General features: G+C 41.9%; 1 protein-coding gene across 1 annotated transcript; it reads right to left on the bottom strand.

Annotated features, from left to right (window-relative positions):
* Positions 1-5203: 5203 nt before the first annotated feature.
* LOC306770693 (galactose-3-O-sulfotransferase 2-like) lies at positions 5204-19471 on the bottom strand (the record flags this gene model as incomplete). The annotated part of the gene is made up of 5 exons (XM_079259593.1): positions 5204-6034; positions 9015-9576; positions 9649-9735; positions 9913-9938; positions 19208-19471. 5 exons carry the CDS (start codon positions 19469-19471, stop codon positions 5204-5206), a joined length of 1770 nt encoding a protein of 589 aa, XP_079115719.1.
* Between the last annotated feature and the right edge of the window lie 7343 nt (positions 19472-26814).

Raw genomic sequence — 26814 nt, 5'->3', positions numbered from 1 at the left:
TCCGAACTTTGTGTTCAGTTTTCCTCAGTATTCTGTCTCCTTACGTCTTCATCAGACACCGCGATCGAACGCGACGATAACGACCAGATATTGCTTTGAAATGAAAAGTCCAGATCAGATGACTCCCAACCATGAGCTCTCCGAGTTTCCCACTAGACTGATATAAATTCATGCTTTACTCATCTTAAACCAGCTAAACTCAGTCATCGCATCAAAAGATTCAGGAGTTATTTTAGTAACATTAAAACGGCACTTATTGCAGAAAAAATCCATAAAAATGTTTTTATCTTATAAAAAGTGACAAAATAACAGTTTATTTCCTTTTAGATTTATTTCTTAACTTTTAAATGAGTAAACCTAACAGATCATTTAAACCCCCGACCAGTGGAAATTCAGGTGTCTTACTACTTAAACACAAGCAGCTGCCGGAGCAGGGAAGCCAAGACTTCAGTTCAGCAGCAGAAAATGGATGAAGAGATTTTCTTAATGTTTCCTTTTCTCTCTATTCTCTTTCTGTCCCTCTTCTATCCTCTCCGGTCTCGTCCAGCAGTACAAACTTTGTAATACAAACAGTCATATAAAATTAATTGACCATTTTCATGTAAAATAATTCATTTGGGATCTGGTGGCAGCAGTACATACAGAAGTAGATCCATGTGTAGCATGATGTTGCATCCCCTCATGTTTTAACACACAGTTGCTGCAGCTTCTGGTCTGATGCAGGATTCCAGCTTCAGAGATACTTTATAATGTCCTAATTTACTTTGGAGTTGAAGTATCGTCTTATTTTCCGTTACTGTAAGCAGTACTTCCAGGGATGAAACCGTTCCATCACCATCGAACCCCACAATCTGAAGCACGTGGAGACGATGATTCAAATATGATCAGCTTTTGAGTTGCAATGCTGGAGCCTCTACTTCTAGGATGTCCAGTTCTGGTCCTGAAGAGCCAGAATTTTACAGGCCTTAGATGTTTACCTGCTCCAACATGATTAAAATTAAATGGATTTTCCCAGCAAACTTCTAAAACCTGCAGGTTAGTGATCTTCCACGGCCAGAACTGGACATCTCTGCCCTGCTTGTAACTGATGATCCTCTAACGAGTAACCTTACAAAAACACGTCCACGTCAGCTGCGACAGAAAGAAGACAAAACCAAACAAAGCACGTCGTCACTAAACGGTTGGCATTTTAGCAGTAAGGTGTGAGTTTGAACCAGTCAGCAGGGATTCCTTCAGTTCCTTTCTAATGAACATGTGCCGTCCACACACACATACAGTCTATGGTCCACACACACACACACACACACATACAGTCTATGGTCCACACACACACACACACACACACACACATACAGTCTATGGTCCACACACACACACACACACACACACACATACAGTCTATGGTCCACACACACACACATACAGTCTAAGGTCTACACACACATACAGTCTATGGTCCACACACACACACACACACACACACACACACACACACACACACACACACACACACACACATACAGTCTATGGTCCACACACACACACATACAGTCTAAGGTCTACACACACATACAGTCTATGGTCCACACACACACACACACACACACACACACACATACAGTCTATGGTCCACACACACACACATACAGTCTAAGGTCTACACACACATACAGTCTATGGTCCACACACACACACATACAGTCTAAGGTCTACACACACATACAGTCTATGGTCCACACACACACACACACACACACACACACACACACACATACAGTCTATGGTCCACACACACACACACATACAGTCTAAGGTCTACACACACATACAGTCTATGGTCCACACACACACACACACACACACACACACACACACACACACACATACGGTCTATGGTCCACACACACACACACACATACGGTCTATGGTCCACACACACACACACACATACAGTCTAAGGTCTACACACACATACAGTCTATGGTCCACACCAGGTCCACACACACAAACTCTGAGGACAATTGCAACAAATGTTCATGCAGGAAGACGCTACTGAGGACATGTTGAAATGTGGCAATGTGGACATGTGACGCCTGCAGCTTTGGTTTAATTTAAAAGGATTTTCCTTTTATTTTATCTGGAATCAGTTCAGAGAAAAAGAACAAATTCAGTTTATTTCAGTCACAAAGTAAATACTTTCCATCTCTATGATTCTATTCAGTCTCATGTAGATTTCCTGACATCAGGGTACAGAGATCCCTGCTGTGAACGACCATCAGCAGCTAAAATACATGTTGTCATGCGAACTGATCCAGCAGCGATGGCTGAACTGCAGGTAACCATTTAAACATTATGTACATGTGTCCTTTCTTCTTCTATGGTCCCTATTTCTCATCCCAAACGCTGCTCTAATGGGGGCACTTAAAGGCATTCCAGGGGGTACTTGGAATTATTTGGAAACATCTTTTATGTTTCTTAAAAACATCCTTAAATAAAATAATATAGTATTATATAAATATTTAGTATGTTTCAATAAATATAACTTTACATTTATAAACTGAATTTACATTTAGATTTACAGCATTTCTTTCCTCCTAAAAATCCCACAATCGGACTTAAAGTGAACCCCACTGTCACCATGACAACGCAAACAAAAGTTTAATAAACCAAACACAAATGACAAAGTGCTGTATTTCATGTGTTTTCTTAACTAAAAACGCTTTGTAGTGGTTAGGGGGTACTTGGCTGAAAAAGTATTTTACAAGGGGTACTGTGTTGCAAAAAGGTTGAGAACCGCTGGTCTAGCATGTATCAGACATGCTGCATGTAAGGCTCACAGGGTTGTTTGTCCATTCAGAGTAAAAATGGTGAAGAAAAAACAGGCAGCTGCATGTAGTACAGGTAGAAACCAGGTAAAGATGTGGTGGGCTGCTGAGATCAGGGTTTACTGAACCAATCTGTCCCGTACCGACCCAGACCTGTATCTCGTTGACCTTACAGAGACCTGCATCGTGTATCTGGTTACCTTCCAGCAGACACTTTTAATTCATTTCACCATCAGCTCCTGTTATTCTGTTGCAGCTCCGAGTTATAAATTGTTTTATAATCAGGGGAAAAATGTTGAACAATGTCCCATAAACAAAGATTACATAACAATGATTAAATAGGAATGATTAATGTGTGTTGACACAGCGATGATGAGGACAGGTTTCAGTCTCGTGCCGAGCTTTTATTCACTCTGAAAGGCTGAACATACTTAGTGAAGAGTTGACATTACCAGGATCAGAACCAGTTAGGCCAGAAAAGCTCCAGTGTTTCTTCTATTAAACACTTTAATGAAGTGGATCGAGGCGAGCAGATCGATCCCAGCGCCGCTTGGCCGGAAATACCTGTGGCATGTCTGGAGCAAGCTGATCTTCCTCCAGCCAGCCAAGATCAACTGGGTTTCCTTCGCGTTCTGACAGTCTGCAGACAATGAGGTTTATCCAAAGTCCCGCCAGCAATCAAGCTGCAGTTTAGTCTGGTAGGAGCTTTTTAAGGTAACTTTCATCGTATATATGGAAATGAAGCTGAAATGCAGGACTGAACAGACACGAGGAGAGAGGAAAAACAAAAGCAAAATAACAAAAAGGTTCTGGACGAGATGAGAGAGGATGAATGACTCAAACTTCACACAAATAGGAAGGAAAATTTGCATTAGTTGTTATTTTTCTCCTTTAAAACCATCAGCAGGTGTTGCGTTAAACATGGTTGGAAAGCCTGATTGGAGCCTTTACTGGGAGATATAGTCTGTAATGACAGCAACGCAGCTTCATGTGGAGGAAATGCTGGAAATCATCAGATCCAGGTGCTGGCAGGTGTGTTCCAGTCACACACGTATGACTGACAGTTTCAGGAGCCATGGCGATGCCGTAAATCCAGAATCTGGAACTTAACTCCATCCTCCAGAGCCGGATCGTCACTGAGTAGCTCCAGATTTTAGAAGGATGGAAAGACCTGCTGTGACTTCAGACTGAACCGCTGTGGGATTAAAAACACCCTATTGGTTTTATTTCAAGTCAGATATTTTTCACCCTTCCACAGAGAGACACAAATACAGACTGAAAATTCCTCCTTTTTACTCCCTCATTCTGCAGATTAGCTTTCATTTTATTTCTCATTATCACATAAAGCGAGCGTGCTCAAACGCAGCTCAGTGGAAAAAAACTCTCCAGTAAAAAAAAAACAACTAAATTTAAGAGATTCAAAGCAAAACGGCAATCTTTAATTGGATGAACATTGGTCCACTCAGTAGAAACAGGAAAATAAAGTATTGAGGTAACAAAGGCTGTAAAAGAAGACAATCCAGATCCCAATGCTGCGAAAAAGTTTGACCAAACCATAGACTGTATATGAAAGATGGATGGAGCCTCCAGTGGTAAAAAGTGAAGCCTTTGTAAAAGTGCATAAAACTGCAGTTCCTCCCTCATCCACTAGGGGCTGCGAAACAGAGCAAATCTCCATAGACTCCCATGTTAAAACGACCAACTTCACAGCAGAAATAAACATGTTTACAGCCTGGTTCAAAAATCTATTTTTGGTTAATAAGTCAGGTTTACCTTCATGACAACTGTGTGGGGAGTGAATTTTTTTCTAACTCGCCCGTTTAAAAGTAATTTAATCTCAAAGTTCAGCGTATTTAGGGGCGAGTCCTTTTGATTGACAGGTACCGATCTCCCGCTTCAAGAAAGAAGAACGGAGAACAATCACGGTTTTTAGCCGGTTAACAACGTGACTTAGCTTTAGTCCACTAACCAGCAACCTCCGTTTGCAGTTCCTCCTCCGTTTACTGGTTAGCTCCTGTTAACTCCGGGTTAGCTCGGTTAGCTCTTAGCAACAGAAAGCTCAGAGTTCGCTTGATGTCAATCATCCACCATGATGCTCACAGCCCCCCTCTCAGCTCCACCTCTTTGCCCATATATGTATTTTTCGGGCAACACAACACGCATGCCTCTGCCAAGATGGCGATGGGAGGAACCGCCCACCGAGCTTCAATTCAGCTCTTCAGAAACCTACGGGTGACATCACGGAGGCTCCGTCCATCTTTGTATATTCAGTCTATGGACCAAACAGACCATTTACTTCCTTGAAGTGAAACAAACTAATTTTCTCTCACGTTTAAAAACACAGTATACTGGTTTTAGTAAACATTCCCATCTGGGCATCAAGCTAACCTTTTAGGTTTCTGTGTTAGCTTAGCAGCTAGCTCTGGGAACTGCTGTGTGTACAGATGATTCGTGTACTGCAGTTCAGGAGTTATAAGCCTCTGGCATTTCGTTTTAGTTTGTGTGTCTAGGTTTGGGTTCAGGTTGTAGCCCTGAATCACAGCTGCTCCATACTGGAACGGCTTCAGTCCTAAATCCTTCACTCTTGACGGGTGAACCGCCCCCCCGTCTTTCAGGCATGTGTTCGCTAGCTTAGCCTGCAGCCGCCTCAGCTGAGAAACCTCCTGCTTCATCCTCTCCCTCCCAACCAGACTGTCCACTTTTTTCCAGAAGGTGGTGTTGAAGTGCAGGAAGATCCTCCAGTCCAAAGCGTTCCACCTCGTGATTTTTTCAGCGGTTTGTGGTGAAAGTTGTTGACGTGCTTTTTCGCTGCGACTGTTCAGCCTGAAGGAGACCACGTCTTCCAGAGACCAGCAGAGAGCGTGCTTAAGTAGGATGATGGACTCATCAAAATGATCAGAAATGAGAACAAGATGGAAGTCCTGCTCTATCGCCACAATAGCAGAAATGGCGCTCTCATCCAGGTCTTTATCTCCATCAGCCATGTTGTTGTCAAGGCCAAAGTCAAAAGCCAGGACATTGTGCGCGTAGTGGTTGTTGCTCACCGAGGAGTGGTAGTTCTTCCTGATGTTGTCCAAGAAGTCGTCCAGGCTGTGCGTCTTACGGAAAGCTGGGATGCTCTTGTAGTAAACAAAGATGGACTCCATCATGGCCACCGGATGTCTCAGGATGGAAAAGTAGAAGGTGTCCCGAGGCATTACTTTGGCAACCTGAGGTGTGATAATCACAGGAAGCATGTTAGAACAAGTTGGATTAGAATATAAAAAGTATTGATTCATTAGACACTTGCATCGCAGCAAAAGCACAAAACTAAAATGTTTCATGTTTTCTTTCTACTGCTTCATTTCATTGGTTAATATTCATTCCAGAAAGTTAGTTCGCATCAAGGCCATAAAGAGCTAATGCTAGCTGATGCTGTTTGTGGGAAAGAAAATCAACAGGAACCTTTCTGGGGTGTACCTGCCTCTCCTGGCTGGATAGGCTCCAGCTTCCCCGCGGCATTACCCTTAGATGGACAAAGCGGTGAAGAAAATGACTGAATTTCAACAGAAAATGTTCATTCGCTCTAAAAGCAGCTTTTATGGAAGTGTCTGAGCAGCAAAGATGGACAGAAGACCTCAGCTTGTCTCCAGATGTGAGAAAATTATTGAACAGCTAAAAAACAAAGTTCCTTAAAGACAGATTGGAAGAGACGTAAATGTTTCTGCCTCTACGCATGTTTGATCAACACATTTATAACAATAGACACGCCAGTGGGGACAGTTTCAGAGCAGAAACTAATGCAGCAGAGACAACTGATGTACACAGTCATGTCATATTAAAACAGAAAACTAGTACATCTAACTCACATTACCAGAAGGAAGTGGCTGAAAACTGCAATAAGACAAAAAGAAAGAAGTTTGCATTCAAAAAGCAAATATGGTACCCGCCTAGCTGTTGCTATGGCAATAATAAGTTAAATATTATTAACCCCTTAATGCTTTATTATACTTAATATTCACAGTTTCTGAGACATTTTGCAAGACTTTGTTGTCAAAACTTTCCTCAAAGCCTTGTTTAACACAATCAGATGCTCATCTTCTGCCCCCTGGTGGACACCTTTTACACAACAACCATTTTGACTGATCATAAGGCAAAACGGATTCTTGTTCATTTTACATTTTGTTAAACGGCCAAATAAAGACTTTAGAAGAATTTTCTCACTATTTTTCATTGGGTCGGGCTTTAAAAGGTTAACAACTAATCTGGAGTGAAAAGTGTGTAAAGGAGAAGAAAGCAAATCTAATCTGAACAAGGTGATCCTTCAGACGACCTGCATCAAGAACCATCGTTCCTCCACAGCTGACAGATGAACAAGGACAACTGTGGAGGCTTTGTCCAACTCCACAATACAGAGTTACATTTACAGGCGTTAGTCCAGAAATCCAGAGGTGCGTAGACTTCTCTGGACTCGGAGGCATCCAGGACCATCCTGCAGTGGAAGCATGAACTGTGTTCATACCAGGGTGGAAGAGTCATGAAAATCTGTAATAACGTAAAAGTTAAATTCTACTCAAGTAAAAGTAAAACTGGACTAAATTTAAAATTTACTTTGAGTAAAAGTTATTTAGTTACTTTCAGTTACGTGAAAGTAACTAAATACTTGTTACGTTGAAACAGCGGTCATAAAATGTAAAAAAGGTTCTGTAATAAATCCAGTTCAACCTGTTTTTAATAAACTTTTCAACAGGTCATCAGTAAGAATTCCACCTGCGCACACCCATGCACATCTGTGCACGTTCTTGCACATCTGTGCACGTTCTTGCACATCTGTGCACGTTCATGCACATCCGTTGCTTTCAGAGGACGTTGAACGTGACGGCAGTAGATGAGCAGCGGAGGTGGCCAATCCGCGGCGTTCAGCCTCACGCCCGTTCAGGCTGATGCTTTTCCCTGCATTCCATGTTTCACTCAGTAACTCAGGACATTTCCAACGCAGTGAAGTAAAAACAGAAAAATATTTAGGAGGAAATATACTTGAGTCAAAGTACAAGGATTCATTTCAAGAACTACTGAAGAAATGACAAATTACTCAGAAGAACTACTCCGTTACAGCAACACAAGTAAACGTCATGTGTTACGTTCCACCTCTGGTTCTGTCATGATCGCTGCTCTGCAGGAACCTCCTCTTCCTCATCAAGCTCTTCTGCTCCACCGGATTGCTCGCCATCTTCTCCTGCTCTCCGCCCGACTTAAACCATCTCCTGTTTCTGCTTCATCATCCTGTTCCGCCAGATGCTCAGCATGACTCACCTTCTTGTATCCAGCGGTCTCCGAGGTTACGTCCCTCAGATCTCCTTGTGCCTCATCAGACATGACCTTTTTGGATTTTAACCCTTGTCTGTTTAATCATGATGCCTTTGGGTTGTGGATCTGTCTCGTACCTGGAGCCCTTTTCAGGATTAAGGTGCTACAGTGTTTTCCAGAACCTCCTGTCGGACTGTTCCCTGGTTTTCCTCTGGACTCCCCGGTTGCAATAAACCCCACTTTGTTGTGATCTGTGTGGCTGAATCTCCAGGTCCTGAAGGTTACCCCACAACAGGTTCAGACCAATCAATGTGTGATCTTTGTTGGAAGAAATGTATCACAGAGCAAAAAAGAAGCATCCAGATGAGACACAGAACTCCACAAGTTCATGTCGTCTGCAATAAGAACCGAAGGAAAAGCTGAATCTCTGCATTCATATTTCACCATCCAGCGACCTGGTGATGTCTGAAAAACCTCCCGGCTGATTCATCATTACAGTAGCTGGTCTAGTTGTTTCCTTTCATTCAATATCTCTGAGAAACTACGGGTCAACCGGCAACAATACAACTGAATATTACAAGAAAAATGAAGCTAGAAATGTGTCAGAATAGAGCATGAATCCTAAGCCTGGCTTAGTCAACAAGATAACTAAACATTCAGATGGGTTTTGCATGTTTTTTTTTGTTTTTTTTACCATGTTAAGCACTAAATTTAGTCCATCAAAGTGTATCTTATGGATCCACTGAACAGAGTGGCTCACCGCGGACCTGTTAGCATCCGTCCCATTAGCTCCATCTGAAGCTGATTTACGGTTCCTGCCATCGAAGCACCTGAATTATAATCCCACATTAATCGTACAACAGTCACAACAACCATGTCAGCACATTTCCTGACGAGGCTCACCTCAGATTTTCTGAATCTCATGTGGTTGCACATGATGTGGAAGTCTGTGACACGGCCGCTGCTGACGCCCTCCACAAAGCGTGCGGCGAAGAAGAGCGGGTAGAACAGCTGGCTGCGTCGGCTCACAGGGAGGGCGAAGGTCAAGTTCCTGCTTTCGCCATAGCGATACAAAATGTTCAGGATGCTGCTGCTTGCTGTTTTGTGTGTCTTGAGGAAAACGATGTGGGACTTGGGGCTGCAGGACGCTTTGGTACGACGACGGTCTGAAGACCCTTCGCTCGTAACGTGGAAGGTGTCCAGTTCAGGCGGGAATAACTTCCCAGATGAAAGTTTTCCTGCTTCCCTCGGAGATCCTGCAGCTGACAGAGCATCATCTGAAGACTCGCCCCCCCCCTCATCCCAACGAGGTGCCGCGCTTCTTCCCGTCTCTGATCTCTGATCCGGTTTCGCTGCCAGAGGAGACTCAGGGTGGAGGCCGACCAGCAGGTTCTGCAGCGTAGGAAACAGGTTCTGTTTGTTCACAGATGACGTCAAACGCAGGACTCCCATCAGCTTGACGGCCCTGGAAAAAGTCCTGAACTCAGTCAGAATGTTACGCGATGTTAAACATCCTTGAACTTCTTTTCCCACCCACCTGGCCTGCTGCGTGACAAACGTGTGAATGGCAACGCAGACGAGAAGCAGGACGAGCAGAATCCACAGGCGCCATCTCCTCGTCCACCTGCAGGGGGCGCAACACAAACAGGAGATTTCAGATGATGCAGCTTGTTCATAGAAATATCTTTTCCATCTGCAGCTGTGAGGACTTTAATCCCCCGTCGTGTTTTTCCCACTGAGACATCGGCTAATGAAATCCACCTGAACTGATACCAAGACGTGTTGTCATGGAAACACTCACATCAGCGAGGAGACGCAGTTCTGCAGCTTTAGAGGACAAGCAGTCTTTTACCTTCGCAGCTTCCAGGGAAGTTGCATCTGGCTCAAAGCTATGAGTTCATTTCCCTGTAACCTGTAGCTCTGGATTCTTCATCCTTCATCCTGCAGCTTCGCACGACTCCCAGAGCAACGACGGTTCTTATTGGACCGAACTTGTCCTTCTCTTCATGCACCCCCTCTGTTCATCCACTGAAGAAAAAAATCCGTTTTTTTGTGCCAAAAGAAAGTGGAACTATGTCTTGATAAATCAAACCAAAGTTAAGGAGTTGCAGATTCCTGGAAGGTTATCTACTGAAATCCTAAACCCACCTCGGGCTGCGCTGAAGACAGGATCCATCCGGCCTGCCAGAAGCCAGACCGTGTCGGAGCAACAGGAACAAATATGCAGAAGATCTGTTTCTGCTTAAACTGGCCGACGATTCCTTTAGTTAACTTCTGTCAGAGACATCCTCACAAGCAGCTGAAGCTAACGGAAAGGAGGTAGAATCAGCTTTTCTAACCATGTGGAATAAATCTGCTTAGCCTGTAATTCCCAAATATCTTGCGGCAGAGGTGGAACCGCATCCAGGATAGCAGCACCAGGCACAGAGAGGACCTCAGATAAGTGAGCAAACCACAAAAATGTGAGAATATTTCAGGCTTCAGACAGTTTCCTCCTCCAGAAATCTGTCAGGCGGAGAGGAACCATCTCACAGTAAAGTGTGGTATGAGGCTGCAGGGCTGCAAGGCAAACACCACATAAAGTTCTCTCCGCCTGAAGAACAAATCATTAATCAGCCGCTGCCAGGGTTTCGATGTCTGAAACAGTTTATAGTCCATATTTAGAGAACATTTCACCTTCTCTACCACCTCTACAACCATCTCTGGCCATACAACGTTCTTTTACCCTTTAATGTGATTGCAGACATTTTTAACTCCTGTTTTTTCTCATTAGTTTTGTTTCGTTTGTTGATTTTCATCCATTTTTATGCCTCAGACCTGCAGCGCGTTCGCGAAAATGATGGTTCAATGACTCCTTTCCTGTTTGGGAAAGTTTCCATTCCTTCTCCAAACACTGAGAAGACGTTGAGGAGAAGTGATGAAGAGTTTCAGGAATGATTTAGTCCAGGGTTGGGATGGGAGCCTTCTGGTTCCTGCTTCTGACAGAAGGTTCAGGGTGTGTGGAGGAAGCAGAACCCAAACGCAGGTTGAGATAAAGGCAGTGCATGAAGAAATCACTGCAAACAGGAAAACCAAACGGCAACGAGAGCCAGAAAGTCTAAAAACAATGACACAGAAATGAAGCCAGGAACCAGAACTGAACCAAAACCACACAAGGAACCAGATCTGATCTGCTTTTCAGCCTGCTGTTGTCATGCCAACAGCATGCACTTCATTCACCAGTACCCTCTTCTTCCTCAGTCATGCTGCTGGAATGCAGCATCCCACTCATTCCAGTTCAGGATGGTGGGCAGAGTCCTGGACGTCTTCATCCTCCTGATAAAACATGCAGGATGTTCCTGAAGAGGATGTGTTGCAGAAGAACGTCGCTGAGCTCTGGTCACAGAAACGGGCTTCTGGACGTCACGCCGACAGCAGTCTGGATGATTTTTAGATTCACAAACTTTATTGATGTAAAATATCAGTTTATACGTTTAATAAAATCCATTCAGACGACGACACTGCTGTGACCCAGCATGCAAAACAGCCGACTTGTCCTCAGACCCTCTAAGCCAGAAGTGTCCAAAGTCGTCCTGCAGCTTTTCAATGTGTCCCTGCTCCAACGCACCTGGCTGACTTCAGATCCAACAGCTTATTAAGTTCTGCACAATGGTAGAATTATTCGAGTCAGGTGTGTTGGAGCTGGGACACATGGAACACCTGCGGGACTGTGGCCACCCGAACTGCTTTTAGCAAATTTACAGTAAAACCTGGAAAACGTTCAATTCCTAAAGAATTCCTTCCTCCGTATCTGCCGTTGCAAATTCATTTATCTCATTACTTCATGTATTTTTCTTCGCTATTATTCATTCATTCATTATCCCAACCGCTTAGTCCAATGAAGGGAAGCTGGAGCCAATCCCAGCAGTCTTTGGGCGAAAGGCTCATCCGCACTGAGACAAACGATCACATGCGCTCCTAAGGGCAGTTTAGAGTGAAATAAATCTAACATGTATGTCTTTGGACGGTGGGAGGAATCCAGGATACCGGGAAAACATGCAAACTCCACACAGAAAGGTCCAAACCAGTCAAGGATCGAACCAGCGACCTTCCTGCTGTGAGGCCACAGTGTGAACCACCATGCCCTTATTATTATTATTATTATTATTATTTTTGTCTATTATATTAACTGCTAATTATTTGATTTTTATTTATCAATTATTACCGTAATTTATTTACAAATTATTTGTATTTATTAGTTTTTTTTCTCATTTAGTTCCATATTTTTTCCCATATTTTTCTTGTTTATATAACTGTAAATAAATGTCAGCATTAAGGGGTTGAAATGAAGGGAAATAAAAGTGTTCAGACTCATCATGTCAGCATTCAGCAGCCTGGGAGCTGAATCCCTCGCCACTACATGCTTGTTTCCTGACAAAGATCTGGAGTAGTTGTTGGTCTGACCATCTCTTAGGTTGGTGGTCCGTCCTGGACGTCTCCGAGTCCAGAGAAGTGGACGGATCTGGATCTGGATCTGGATCTGGATCTGTAGACCAGGTTTACATGCAGCGGCTTCTCTTGCTGGTAAAGCTTGTGAATGTAAATCTGTGTGAAAGTAACTGGACAAAGGTTTCCTCAGTAATCACAGATCATGTGTTTCTGTCAGCTGATCGGCTGATGATGAATGATGATGGATGTTGGATGCAAGTGGTTTTCCTGGACGTTGCTGCTGCACACGTCCACCAAACACGGCCAACATTTCCTGCACTGGAAGTGACAGATGTCTCCAAACAGATTAACTGGTGGAAAATCTTCTCAGAAATAAATAAAAAGAAGAAAATGTATTTTTTAATTTTCCCTTTCATACAGTTTAGCAGCCAAACTGCATTTATCTGCCTGTTTACATTGTTTTTAATTTGTTTATTTTGTAATAAACAGCTGAAGACTTTTTTACTTCAGCAAGCTTGGAGTTAAACTTTTACACTTCGTACTTATATTTGATGTATTTTATTTCATGCTGTTGTGGATTTTTTGCCATATAAATAAACTTAACTTACTTATTTAACGTCAGATGTTTGTTTACTGATCCTCTCTGATTCTTACAAACAAAAGGAATAAACCCGAGACCCTCCAGGTCCGTTAGAAACGGTTTCTCTCGGTGTTGTTGTCCTCTGCAGCGTCCAAACAGCTGACTGTCTGTCCAGCCTCGTTATGTTTGGAACAACAGTAACCTGCATGCAAACTAATGGAAAGTCGAGGTTAGGATTTCCTCCTCCCTGCTGGCTGTACAGTATCACTTCACTGGGGAAAGAAACCTCCTCATGACTGATTCAGCAGGAGGTTAAAGCCACGCTGATGCTGATATCTCTGAGTTAAACCAGCCAGCAGCTCCCTCGGTGCCTGCTGGGAGTTCTGGTTTGACTGATGCTGGCTGCCAAGCTGCAGCGCTGGAAGCAGAAATGAATCCATTTTCCTCATCTGCATTTATCCAACTCCACTTCATATCACTCCGCTTGATCCCAGTTTGATTGTTTCACTGGAAACTCTGAGTATCTCCAAGCGGCGTGAGCGACACAGAGGCAACGACGCGATGAGTTTGTCTTTGTTTCACTTGTTTTGACGATGTTACGCAATGCACGGTCACGTCTGCAAAGCTTTTCATTTTTAATGTGAAACATCTGAGCAGGAAGAGTTCAGTTTCACTGCTGCTTAATGAAACAAAATAAGTTTCACCTGGAGAACGAAGACAAATAAAAACAGTCATGGAGGTTTTATTTCTCTGAACTTAATATAATTTACACTGACCTGCTGCATCCGGGTTTAACTGCACGATATTTACTGATCAACTTTATATCTGTTACAGATCAAAACTACGGCTGTACCTGATATTTACTACAACTTTATCCTGAACAAAAACATTCACAATAAATATGCCACTTACCGTGTTACTAAGATATTGTAATATTCTGTAAATCATTACATCAGCAGCAAACTTTTAACGGTCACATCTTCCAATCAGAGACACAAATCTTTCTTTTTATAGATTTTCTGTCCTTTTAAGCAGTTCTATTACACGTATAATGCAAGTATTTTGTTTTTACAAGATAGTATAATGTGTTATTCTGTGGAATGAGAGACGCTGCTAAACGTGGTAAGTATTCAAAAGCAACAAGAGTGAAAACCAAGGAAGCAACACGATGCTGCGCATGCTACAGAAGAAATACAAACAATTTACAACTAGAATACTCCTTTTACAACCAGATTACATCTAATTCAAATCCAGATTACAGCCAATTTAAAAGTACATTACATACTATTCAAAACCAGATTATAGACAATTTACAACCAGATTACAGTCAATTTAAAATCAGATTACAGCCTGTTTAAAACCAAATACAATCCAATTTATAACCAGAATACAGTCCATTTAAAACCAAATTACATCTCATTTCCACGATAGGAGTCTATTCAAAACCAGATTACAGCCAATATACAGTCTGTTTAAAGCCAACTTTTAGGCAAATGTAATCTGATTCACAGCCAACTAACAACCAGTTTGAAGCCAGTTTAGAGTGAAATTGCTGCTGGTTTACAGCCAGTTTACTGTCTATTTACAACCTGCTTAAAGCCAGTTTAAAACTGGTTCACAGCAGGTTTAAAATGATTTAACAACCAGTTTACAGCCTGTGAAAGTTTTTCAGAGCCATTGTCAAATTATTTTACAAACTTTCTCAAGTTTTCTGTCTTCAGTTTTTATAACTTCTTCCGACTTGGTTTTGATCGTCTCTCCGAACTTTTTGTTTTATATTTCTGGAGTTATTTTCTAACTTCCTGTTGTGTTTGGTGAGCATTGTTCCATTGTTTTGTTTTTCTTCCTGTCCTTTCATTGTTCCAGATCTCTCCATCTCTTGATTAGAATAGAATAGAATAGAATAGAATAGAATAGAATAACAAAATGAAGGTGCATCTCAGAGTTGTGCTATAAATAGAGATAACAAATTCTTATAAAAGTATAAAGATTATTCAAAGTCTGAGTGCACATGTGTGTGTGTGTGTGTGTGTGTGTGTGTGTGTGTGTGTGTGTGTGTGTGTGTTGTGGGGGGGGGGGGGGGGGGGGGGGGGGGTGTTGGATATTCCCTGCTAACCAGGCTGTGATGCAGCGTTTGTTCTAGTCTGTTCCTCATCAGGAAGAAATGTTTCAGTAAAAAGAAATTCACCTCCAGTCTGCTCCAGACGGGCTGTCCATGGGAATGGAGAAAACTAAATCCGGGACGCAGACTCCAAAGCAGAAGGCATTGTGGGTAAACAGCAGAACGCTACAGCAGCCTGCTCTGTGTTCTTATGTTTCCAGAAAAGGACATTCCTGAAGCTTAAAAATAAACCATCATGTCAACATAGTGAGATGAATAACATGATATAAAGCAGATACATTCCAGCAGTTTGGGAAAATAAAAGTTGCAGTCATGAGAAATGTGATAAAACCTGAACTATTAACTGTCACGGCTCCATTTTCCAGACGCGGATCAATCCTAGTCCCACGCTAAAAGCTTTTGTCAGGGACGAGCTTCATTGATTTTCTGCCTTTCAGCCGAGAACGAGGCTTAATCTCTATCTGTGAAGCTGGCTGCACGGATCACATGAAGCATTAGCATTTAGCACATTCATGGTTTAACATTATAACGCAGATTTGAACCTGAACACACAGAAACCCCAACAGAGGGACTCTAGAAGGGTTGAATTAATTCTGTGAGAAAATTCTGGATTTCTGTCCAGATCCAGGATGAAAACCCAGAACCATCTCCTGGAAACCTGCGAAGCATCGAAGAAAGTCAGCAGATAAACACACACATCATGGAGTTCACCTGCAGCGTGGAAGCATGCAGGTGCACGGTGGCATGTCGGCTGGGTTCTACACTCTCTTTTCCCAGAAGGCTGCAGGCCAATGAGCCGTCAGAGAGAAGGAATTCCCAGCAGAGGACTGTAACTTATAGATTCGCTTTATGAAGACACAGTGTACCTGCAGCGTGGCATGTGGTGGACAACTGGCTGCGGCCTGCGGCGTTTACGCTGCAGATCAAGTCAAAACCTGTTGGAATCAGTCAAATTCTTCCTGACTCGCCTCTCTCTCGCTGCTCCCCAGTTTCACAGTCCGTTCAGGTCCAAAAACCTAATCCTAATGATTGAGTGAGATGAGGACTGTGTTGGGGGAGGGTTTGCAGCCACGCAGCCTCCTCTAACAGCCTCTTTCTGCAGCCCTCCGAGCACAAATGAACTCTTAACCTGAATGTGTAAGTTAAGACGGGGCAGCAGGTAGGCAGATTTCCAGGTGTTCTCCTGTTAGCAGCGGACTGAAAGGCACATCCAGCGTGGGAGCAGGTCTCTGAGGCCGTCGCAGGGTCGACTGAGCCTACATGCGGTTTATTGTAGGAGCAAACATCGATAGAAAAGCGCAGCATGACATGAACTGCAGAGCAACCTGTAACACTTATCAGCTCCAATCAGCAGGCTGTAATCTGATTGGATGACATCTGATACTTCCTGTTACCTGGTCAGGATCAGTATCAGCACCACGCCGAGTTTTCCAGATCATGAAGTTGAACTTAATTCCAAACTAGATTCAGAAAGACGCCATGAAAGCACAAAGAGCGAACGTAAAGCACATTCCTGCTGCTTCGACTGAAGGACACGTTTCCCCAGTCGGTTTCTTTCACAGGAAACGACTTTAATTCACATAATTGAGCAGAAATGAGTCATCAGGGGATTAAAACCCTTTAAAACGCAAAGGAAAGTTTGTGTAGCGAAAACAAACCATATCTGAGATGGAGGTCAGGGAGTCTAGTCTGAGTGGTGGGAGAAACACTAAACCCACAGCAGAGCAGCTTTTCTCCAGACTCTGGTGGGTTCAGGTACGTTGAGACTTTCTACTCATGTCGACACATTTTAGTTGTACATGATGTCAACATCCAGACTGTGACTGTTTTACATTTAAATGTCTGAATTCAGGAAGAAAAACTAGATTTGGTTATTTTTACTAATGATGGGAAGTCCAGCTCTTTTCAAAGATTCGACTCTTTTGACTCGAATCTTTAAAAAGAGTCGATTCTTTCAGCTGCCAAATGGTTCTTGAGTTCATTTCATTCAGAGCTTCTATTCTAGTCTAATTTAGCAGTTATTGTGTGTTTGTTTTATTTATTTTTTTTATCATGAGTCTTATTTTGTGCCTTTTTAAAATCTGACAATAATATTATGATTAATATTTTAAGCAAACTCTTAAACAAACCACTGAAATCAGAACCACACCAAGCAAATGAAATAAATAAAAGCCAAACTCTCAACATTATGATGCTGTAAATGTGTAAATTTCTCCTTTTAGCTTGATACATTTCTAATTTAAACCTGGTTTCCAGATCTCCCTGTGAACCTGGTCTGTACAACTACACATCCTGTCTTTAAGAGGCTCTTCCTCCTCCTGTACTCCTCCTCCTCGTCTTTCTGACCTCATGCTCTGGTCATCAAAACAAAGATTCAGCTCTCAAAAAACCTCCAGAAACACCAGAAACAAGTAGAACAATGAAACCATGAAGATCTTCTGCTGTTTTCAGCTTCTTCAGTGTCTTCTCCAGGTGCGTTTGTCTTCTTCCAGTTCCTCTTCTTCTTCTCTGGTTTGTTCCTTTTGCCAGTTTTGTGCCAGCTACACATTTTCTGTTTAATTATAATCTAATTAAAACAAATCCATTAAATTATTCACACTAGTCCAGTAAATAACTGTGTTCACCAGTTCCTAAAAGAATAACCTTGCCAAGGAAACCAAGAGATCCCATCAAGTCTTTTCTTGGTTCTAATCGCCCATCCTGAGGCGCACGAGGCAACAAGCTCAGTAATGTGATCATATAACGTTCTCAGGTCTGTTTCATTCCCAGCTGACCCAGATGGTGATGTGTGAACAACACGAGGCTCAGCATCTCTGCAAGTTGTATTCACCGTATCCTGGTAATAATCTACAGTTGTTCTCATATTTATTCATTAAAGAAGAAAAAAAAAAAACAACCAAACAGCTGCCTGTAAAATAAGCTGAAATTGACTGAAGTAATAATAAATACAATTTTTATGAAAATCATTACTTCTAATTCTGGTTCAATAGAAATATTTTTTTTTAAAAAGCAAAGAAATAAGATAATTTATTACATATTACATAACTCATAAAGTAATATTTAGTTGAACAATCCTTTAATGTTTCCGCTCCAGTCAGGTGTTTTCTGTTCCTCTCAGTCAGACTTCTGCACCTGTTGACAGGTATTTTGTCCCACTGTTCAACAGAAAAGTCTCTAATTTGTCCAGGACCAATTTGCTTGGGTTTTTTTTTCTTTCTTTAACCCAATTAAATAAAAAAAAAAATAAAAAAAAAACAGTGTCTTATATTACTAAATTATAGTTTTGCTCATTTTTAGTTAATGTTCCTTTTTTAAGTCTCCAGTTATTTGAGTGACTGTTGTAAATTCAGCCTTTTCTTTAATGAAAGGGGATGAAGACATATGAACACAACTGTACATCACTGACTTACCAAAGACGTATACACACGTCTCTACACACACCATGCAGATTTATATATCACGTGTATACCTGCTCTTCTGTATCAAATATATTCCAATATTCTATATTTACTCCGCAGTGATATCATGCAATCTAATGTAATCTACCAGTAAAGATTAGATAAATAAATAAATAAATAAATAGTCTTCCTCCAACCAGCTTCCATCCGTGACAAACCAAAGTCTGATGACAGCCTCCTGAGCTCCACAGCAAATGCAAACTGATCCATGTGCGCATGTAACCCGAGCCGCGCGCGACAGCACATGTGCACGGAACAACTTGTGCACACAGGGAGGTTTTTTTTCTCCCTCTCTCCCAGAAAAAAATCTCCAGATCTGAGGAGGTGAAGTTAAAAACCCGCAGATGTTTCTGTTTCTGGTGCGTTTTCCTTTGTTTTTGACGCGTTTAAATGCGCGCGCGCGCATGTCAAATTCGCACATATCATTTATCTCATGTAAACCTCTAGATCCGGACTCTGTCTCAGGACCAGAGGAGCCTGAAGGAGAACCGAACCCGGCGGGACTTACGAGGTGATGCAGCTCGCAGGGAACTTGCGGATCCATGTGCGCGGCGCGGACAGCATCTCCCCGAAACATCCGCACAACTTTCACTCTGATGGTCCCGTTTGTCCCCCTCTCTGTCTCCCTCTCTCTCTCTCTCTCTCTCTCACCCTCTCCCTCTCTGAGTGAAGCTCTCTCGACTCCTCCTCCCGAACCCTCCTCACCTCCTCGCGCAGTCGGAGGCGGACAGAACCGCTCTCTGTAATCTGCTGGTCTGGTGGAATGACCCATTCTGGGCTCAGATAGCCTCCAATTATGTTGTTTTTATCTCAGACTGTCACAAACAAACGACATACTGTCAGAAAAAACGGGTACAGGTCCCCCAGGTCCAATCTGGATTTATGAATCCACAAGAGCTCAGAACTGGACCAGGAAGAAGACCAACCATGTGATGGTCTGAAAGGTGGTTTATATTCCCGTTCGTCATGTTTCATCTACGCTCCAACACCAGGAGAAAGCTTTATGGTTGAAGCCTTGACAGTTCATTTGCCTTTTCATTGATGGATTTTGACATAACGTTTATATTTTAACTTGTTGCAAAATATATTTTGAAATATATTTTTTTTTATTATTAGAGGAACATCATTTTCTGTTGTTTACTGGATAAATGTCTGCATTTATGTGTTATCTGTAGCTTAATTTCCACATTTTTTTGCAAAATAAAAGCGATATTTGTTAGTTTCTACAAACAAAAAATGCGATATACGGCATTTCCATTGAACAGTGTTTAGCGTATTAGCCTAGACTCTCGTAAAATCTTGTTATTCTCGCAAGATTTTCCAAAAATTGCGGTTGCGACGGATATTTGAAACTTTTCTCCCACATTTTCTTTTATAAAACTCTGAAATTTGCCGCTGTTTGTTCCACGCCGCGCCATCTTTATGGAAATTATTTGGTCATGACACCTCTTCTTCTTCTGCCGCTTATCCGGGGTCGGGTCGCGGGGGCAGCAGCCTAAGCAGGGAAGCCCAGACTTCCCTCTCCCCAGCCACATTTGCCAACTCTGCGGGGGGATCTCAAGGCATTCCCAGGCCAGCCGAGAGATATAATCCCTTCAGTGTGTCCTGGGTCTCCCCCGGGGTCTCCGCCCAGAGGGACGTGCCTGGAACACCTCACCAGGGAGGTCCAGGAGGCATCCTGACCAGATGCCTGAGCCACCTCAACTGGTTCCTCTCGATGTGGAGGAGCAGCGGCTCTACTCTGATCTCCTCCCGGATGACCGAGCTCCTCACCCTATCTCTAAGGGAGAGCCCGGCCACCCTGCGGAGGAAACTCATTTCACCCGCCTGTATACGAGATCTCGTTCTTTCGGTCACGACCCACAGCTCATGACCATAGGTGAGGGTAGGAACGTAGATCGACTGGTAAATCGAGAGCTTTGCCTTCTGGCTCAGCTCCTTCTTCACCACGACAGACCGGCAGAGAGTCCACATTACTGCAGACGCCGCACCAATCCGTCTGTCGATCTCTCGCTCCATCCTTCCCTCACTCGTGAACAAGACCCCGAGATATTTAAACTCCCCCACTTGAGGCAGGACCTCACCCCCGACCCGGAGAGGGCAATCCACCCTCTTCTGGCTGAGGACCATGGTTTCAGATTTGGAGGTGCCGATTCTCATCCCAGCCGCTTCACACTTGTCCCTAGAACCAGTTTCTGCAGCCGGGGATCAGACCGCCGGGGTCCCCGCCTCTTGCTGCCGCCCAGCTCACACTGCACCCGACCCTTAGCAGATGGTGAGCCCTGACCGGGCCCCACAGGCAAAGGCTCGGCCACCAGACGCTCGCTCTCGTACCCCACCCCAAGGCCTGGCTCCAGAGGGGGGCTCCGGTAACCCGCGTCCAGGCAAGGGAACATTTATGCACTTGGTTGTATTCATCAGAGGGGTCTTTGAGCCGTGCTTGGTCTGGTCCCTCCCCTAGACACCTGTTTGCCATGGGTGACCCTACCAGGGGCATAAAGCCCCCAACAACATAGCTGCTAGGATCATAGGGACACACAAACCCCTCCACCACGATAAGGTGACAGCACAGGGAGAGGGTCTGGGGGCACGTAAATGCGAAAAAAGTGTTTCCATTACACTTTTGCGGTATGTTTTTAGATTGAAACGTCTAAAAAAAAAAACCAAACAAACAAAAAAAAAAACTCATGAGAACGTAAAAACTTTTTGGCAATAAATAAGACTTTTTTCAAAATGTCGGTGTTTCCATTCTCGACTTTTTATTGTGATATTTAGTTTTTGTGCAATTCTAGGTGTCATGGAAGTGCAGCTTGTGATGGTTTATGATGTGCTAATAATCTGATATGTTTTCGTAAGCGAAGAATTTTAGATTAATTTAAAAGTAATACAGGTAAACCAGTAGGGAAGCGTCATGACAGTCTGCGATCTTCAAACTACAGCTGCCGGTAAGGGACAAAAAGCAGCAACAGGACATAATCAGCTGTTTTTAGGTTTAGCCAGGCTAGCCAGAACACACACACCAGGAAAAGTTCAGCAACAGAGGCTTACTGTGCTGGCAAGATGGAAAATATGTTCCATTTTATTTTACACCAGTTTTCACCATTGCCAAGAAAGACAAAAGGGACTTAAAAGGCAGCATGGCCGGTGGCTAATGGCCAATCAACAGCTCTATCAACATGGAGCAGGTCTTCTCCAGGTGGAAGGAGCTCAAGAAGGAGAGAGATTTAAAAAGGACACTGAAGTTGCAGCTCCTCAATAAAAAAAGTCAACTATAGTTGCGAAATTAGCCTCAAGCTAACCTTTTCATTGACTTTTGTTAGTGTTGTTCGTTGGCATAGTTAGCATAACAGTAAAATCCACCAGCTTATTTGCTACAGAGGTGGAAATGCAGCTTATAAAACCTTCCTACTGGTGTTTAATCCGGTGTAGGTACTGGTTCTGCTCGGATGGACAGATCTGCTGGGGGCCCCGCGCTTGCTGATGACATCACAGTATATGGTTGGCTGGAAGTTGTGTAAACAATTGTGGTTGGTCCAGACAACTTACGGAAGTAGTTATTTCAGCAAAGTGGGATTCTAGTTCTATTTTGTAGGATACACGGACAACGTTTAGAAAGACATCCATCATTAGCGATCAAACGGGACTTGCCGCAGCCTGTTGACCATAACTTCAAAAACTCCAGATAGCAGAAAGGCACCGAAAAATTACACAATTAATAATAAACAGTGTGACTCAACGTTAATGTTAGGGATTCCTATTTAGTTTATATTTGCAATATTAATTCACAATTTAACCAGTTATACATAAATTAGATGTACAGGTGTATCAATAAAAAGGGAAAGCTGCGCTTGGTGGTGTTTTCAGCATGTTTGCAATGTATTTGGAAGTTGCCATGATAATAAAATTGATTCATCTTCAGATGCAAAGGGGTTTTATTGTTTAGGGGAAAACATGTTTAGTTTGTCAAAGGAAATGTAAAATAAAAGCAAAAATATCTAGTAATAAATTAAACACCACAAGCATCTTATTGCACTGTTAAGGAGCGCCATATAGTCCAACGTCATTGGCAGGCGCAGGTCTCAGTGTGGAAGAACTGTAACAACCTCAGGTTGACCGACAAAAAACAAGATTTTTTTGTGTGTAAAATCAATTTTTATTTCCTACCTAAAAGCAAAATCTATATAAAAAAAACTTCTTGGTTTAAGTTATTCTTCCACAGATTATTTCACAGAGTCTAACTGTGTCACAGAGTGAGGAAGATGATGGCACAAATGAAGGCTCAGCAGACAATAAACAGATCAGTGTGACAGACACTTTGTTTTCAAATATAACAACTAAAAAATATCAGATCAAGAAAATATATAAATAAAATAGTCTACAAGTCTCACAGGAAACAGGTGTTTCAACATGGCTGATTCCAATCAGATCATATCTGCTGTGTCCGACTTCCAGTCTGTTCTATCTGTTGTATTTCTACGCTGACATGAGTAGAAACACTGTAGAAACGGTTTCTATAAACTTTGGTCCAGATCTACCATCATGCAAGTTTCAGTGTTTCCCTGCTGCAACACACCTCACCCAAATCAATGGTTCTTTAACAAGCAAGTGCAGAAGATGACAACATGTTGTTGAAGAACCTTTTCATTTGAATCAACTGTGTTGGGGCAGGGAAACACTAAAACCTGCAGGATGGTAGCTCACGAGGACTGGAGTTGGAGAGCCCTGATGCAGGGTGTCACGGCTCCCTCTGCTGAACCTGCATCCTCTTCTGGGACAACAGACAGCGAACATTAGCTCCTGTTAACCAGAGATGTTGTTATATGCGTCAAACATAAACCTGCTTCATTGTGAGTATTAACAATGAATCAGAGGACAGATTTACATGAAAAGTGTCATTTTTACTGCATTTTCAGTCATGATGGACTCTGTAAACATCTGCTGAGCTGCACATGAAGTTAACAGCTGGTGGTAAGTTTTCTGTGAGTTTTTTTTAAGAAGAATTTTGAGTATTTGTACATTCTGGATGTAGTCTGAGTTTGTTGGTTTTGTTACAAAAAAATGGACGAGAATTCCCTCCAGTTTTTTCTTTTTACCTTTTAATATTTTATTAAATATCCAAGTTTTCATTGTTACTTTTTCATTTTTAGGACTCAAATGTTCTTCCATATGTTTAATACTGTCAAACTGGTTTTTGTCTTCTATGAAAAAAGGTAAACTTTTATTTTAAATGATGTAATTCTGGGCACACATTAGATCCTTCATATTTTAGCCAGTTATGAATTCATATTGGTTTCCTTGTCTTACATCGATCTGTGTAGACATACTTGATGTTTTTGTTCATGAAAACACTGTTTGCTTATTACTTATAGTGGTAATTTTTTTTATAGCTTTTAATTTTTATTTATTTATTTTACATGTTCCTTGAATAAGTTCCATATTAATTAGATTTCAACCTCTTCATTGATACATCGTTTTTGTTAAAGTGTCCGAAATGGATCTTCATATGGATACTTAACATGTTTTTTTTTTTTTTTTTTTTTTTTTTAATTTAATAAAATGACTATTTCCTCTACTTGTGTAAGTTCTAATTGTCTTTTTGTTGTTTGTTTTCATTTTAAGTTTTTTATTTTATTTTATTTTTACCTGAGTAAGTTCCAGGGTATCTGGTGCTATGAATTCAAATGTATTTGTTTTGTTGTCCTATGATGTAAATGAACCTTTAGCTGAACTTTTCATATTGGTTGTCATCTTGTCCTGAATGGACTTCTGTACAGCCAGGGTGATTGAGGTGATTTCTTCAGGTTTAATGAGCAGGATCTGGTTGAAGTGTTGAGTTAACTAGCAGTTTAACAGCAGAATCCTTAACTTTACTGAGACTTTTTCCACCATAACAACCCAACGGCGGCGATCCAGTTATACCAACACAAACCCTCCAGATGAGCTGCGTTCAAACAGGTACATGTTTCAGGCGACTTTGCAGTGTGTTAATTTCTCCCAAAAGAATCAAATTTAAGCTGCAAGATTCTGCATTGAACTTAATAGAATATACTTATAAAGAGAATTGAAAAGTTTAATGTTTTTTGTTGATTAATTGGCCTTGCAAGACATGACTAAACAAAGATATTTCACCTCTTATGAATGTTTATACAAGTTTTACTTTCCCTTAAATGCTTGTGGATTAAAAGACTGCATCATTCTCGCTTTTAATGCTGTTAATATTGACATTAAAGATGTGTTTTAAGTGTTTTTCTTCTTTCTTGATCTTTCAAAAATAATGCAAGGTACAGATAAATGTGACAACGCGGCCACCTTGTGTTCACAACGTGGAACTGGTCTTTGAAATGGTTGCAGTGGTTAAACTGGATAGTATACTCATCCCTCCCTCTGCATTTCACGCAACATAATCAGAGAAAATGTCATCTGTTCTAAACATCTTGATCAAAATGTCAGACGGTGACAAAGCCAAGCTAAACAACTGTTGGGTTACGTATGTAATATCTGTCTTAAAACATCTGTAAACTGCTCAAGTTCATGTTTGCAGCACAGTTACTTTACTCATTCCCAGATAAACTGGGCTGCTGTCGACTGGTCTTTACTGAAAGCAAGTGGTTTTCGTTTAGAAAGAGAAAACTGTTTACATTTTCTACTGTGTTCCAGCTGAATTTACTCTGGTAGTAACACACGTCGTTATTCTGATACTTCTGTTTTAATCCACACGTCAACTTTCTGTAAAGACCAGATTATACACATGACCCTTTACTTCATTTATTTTGGTCATTTGGGGCAGAAAGGAGAAAAAATACTTTAGTTAAATAACTTTCTCTTACAATGAGACATTTGCTGTGGCATCACTTTTCCTACGTGTCTCTGAAAGAACAAATAACGCTGTGCTTTAAAACTACTGTACCGGTGTTCTGTCGTTAAAGTGGAACTATTCAGTGCATTTCAGGCTAATTTATTTTTATTTCTGAGACCAGAAAGGCTGGGATTGATCGAGTTATTGTCACAAATCGCTTTATTAACTTCAGACCGACCCTCGCCGTAGGCTGTCAGATCAGCCTGTGGGCAAAACGAGTGGATTGAGACTCTTCCGCATTAAGCCCCGCCTCCCGCCACTGCACTACATCGGGAGCGCGCCGCACCTGCTTTCGCCGTCATTGTAACATCTCATAAACAGAAGGATTAGGCTCATATGAACTCAATAAAAAACACAAAATACAATGTCAACACATAGCATACAGCCCTACATGTTGGAACCTGAATCAGACCCTGAAAACGAAGTGGAAAACAGCAACCCACAGCAACGAATGCAGCAGGATGTCTCTCTTTGGTAAACTCACCAGCCACCGTTGGAAATAACTTTATCCCACGTTTTCCACCCGCCTGATGTATTTGTACATGCCCTTGTTAACACGTAGAAGGTAACCAATCACTGAACCTTATCCCCCGGGATGTCACAAGGATTTCCAAGTAGAAAAAAAACTCTAAAACGACGTTCGTTGCCATGGAAACCGAACGGAGAGAGTGCTGGAACTCAAACTCAAACTCGAACATGCGTTTAGGTGATAAAAATTAATGCCGTTCACATGTCTGATGAGGATTCAACACTGTAACACGGCAGAAGGCTCAGAAAACTCCAAATACCATTATAGCACCCCTTTAATGCATCCCAGACGTATAAACGTGTCCTCACCATTGACTGTATATAATTTTTGGCACTTCTGAATAGCCTTCACTTTTAAAGGTTAAACACTATAATTTATACTCTTAAGCTTCTCTTCCTCCCTCTGGTGGATAACTGTTGCATAATAACTCTGACATGTTACAAGCTGACTGTATGGAAAATGTATGTAAATAATTTATCATGTTGTCAAAGAGCCAAATAAACACTATGTTTTAAAAAAGTTATTTTTCTGTTAAATGGAAAATCTTGGTCTGAAAAGGGGCTAACATGTGATATTACTGCAGAAGTGAGGGAGTAAATACAATAAATATACCATTTGGTCACTTTTTTTTCTTCCTTTTTTCCTTTAATTTGAATTTGTTTGATTTTTCTGCTTTATTTCTGTGAGCCTTTTTTGATTCTTCTTTTAAACTGTTTTGTTTGTGTACTGT

The sequence above is a fragment of the Telmatherina bonti genome (assembly GCF_933228915.1).
Source record: "Telmatherina bonti genome assembly, chromosome: 20".
Classification (NCBI taxonomy): Eukaryota; Metazoa; Chordata; class Actinopteri; order Atheriniformes; family Telmatherinidae; genus Telmatherina; species Telmatherina bonti.
Note: the sequence above shows the minus strand (reverse complement) of the source record. Positions and strands in the feature narration are given on the sequence as shown.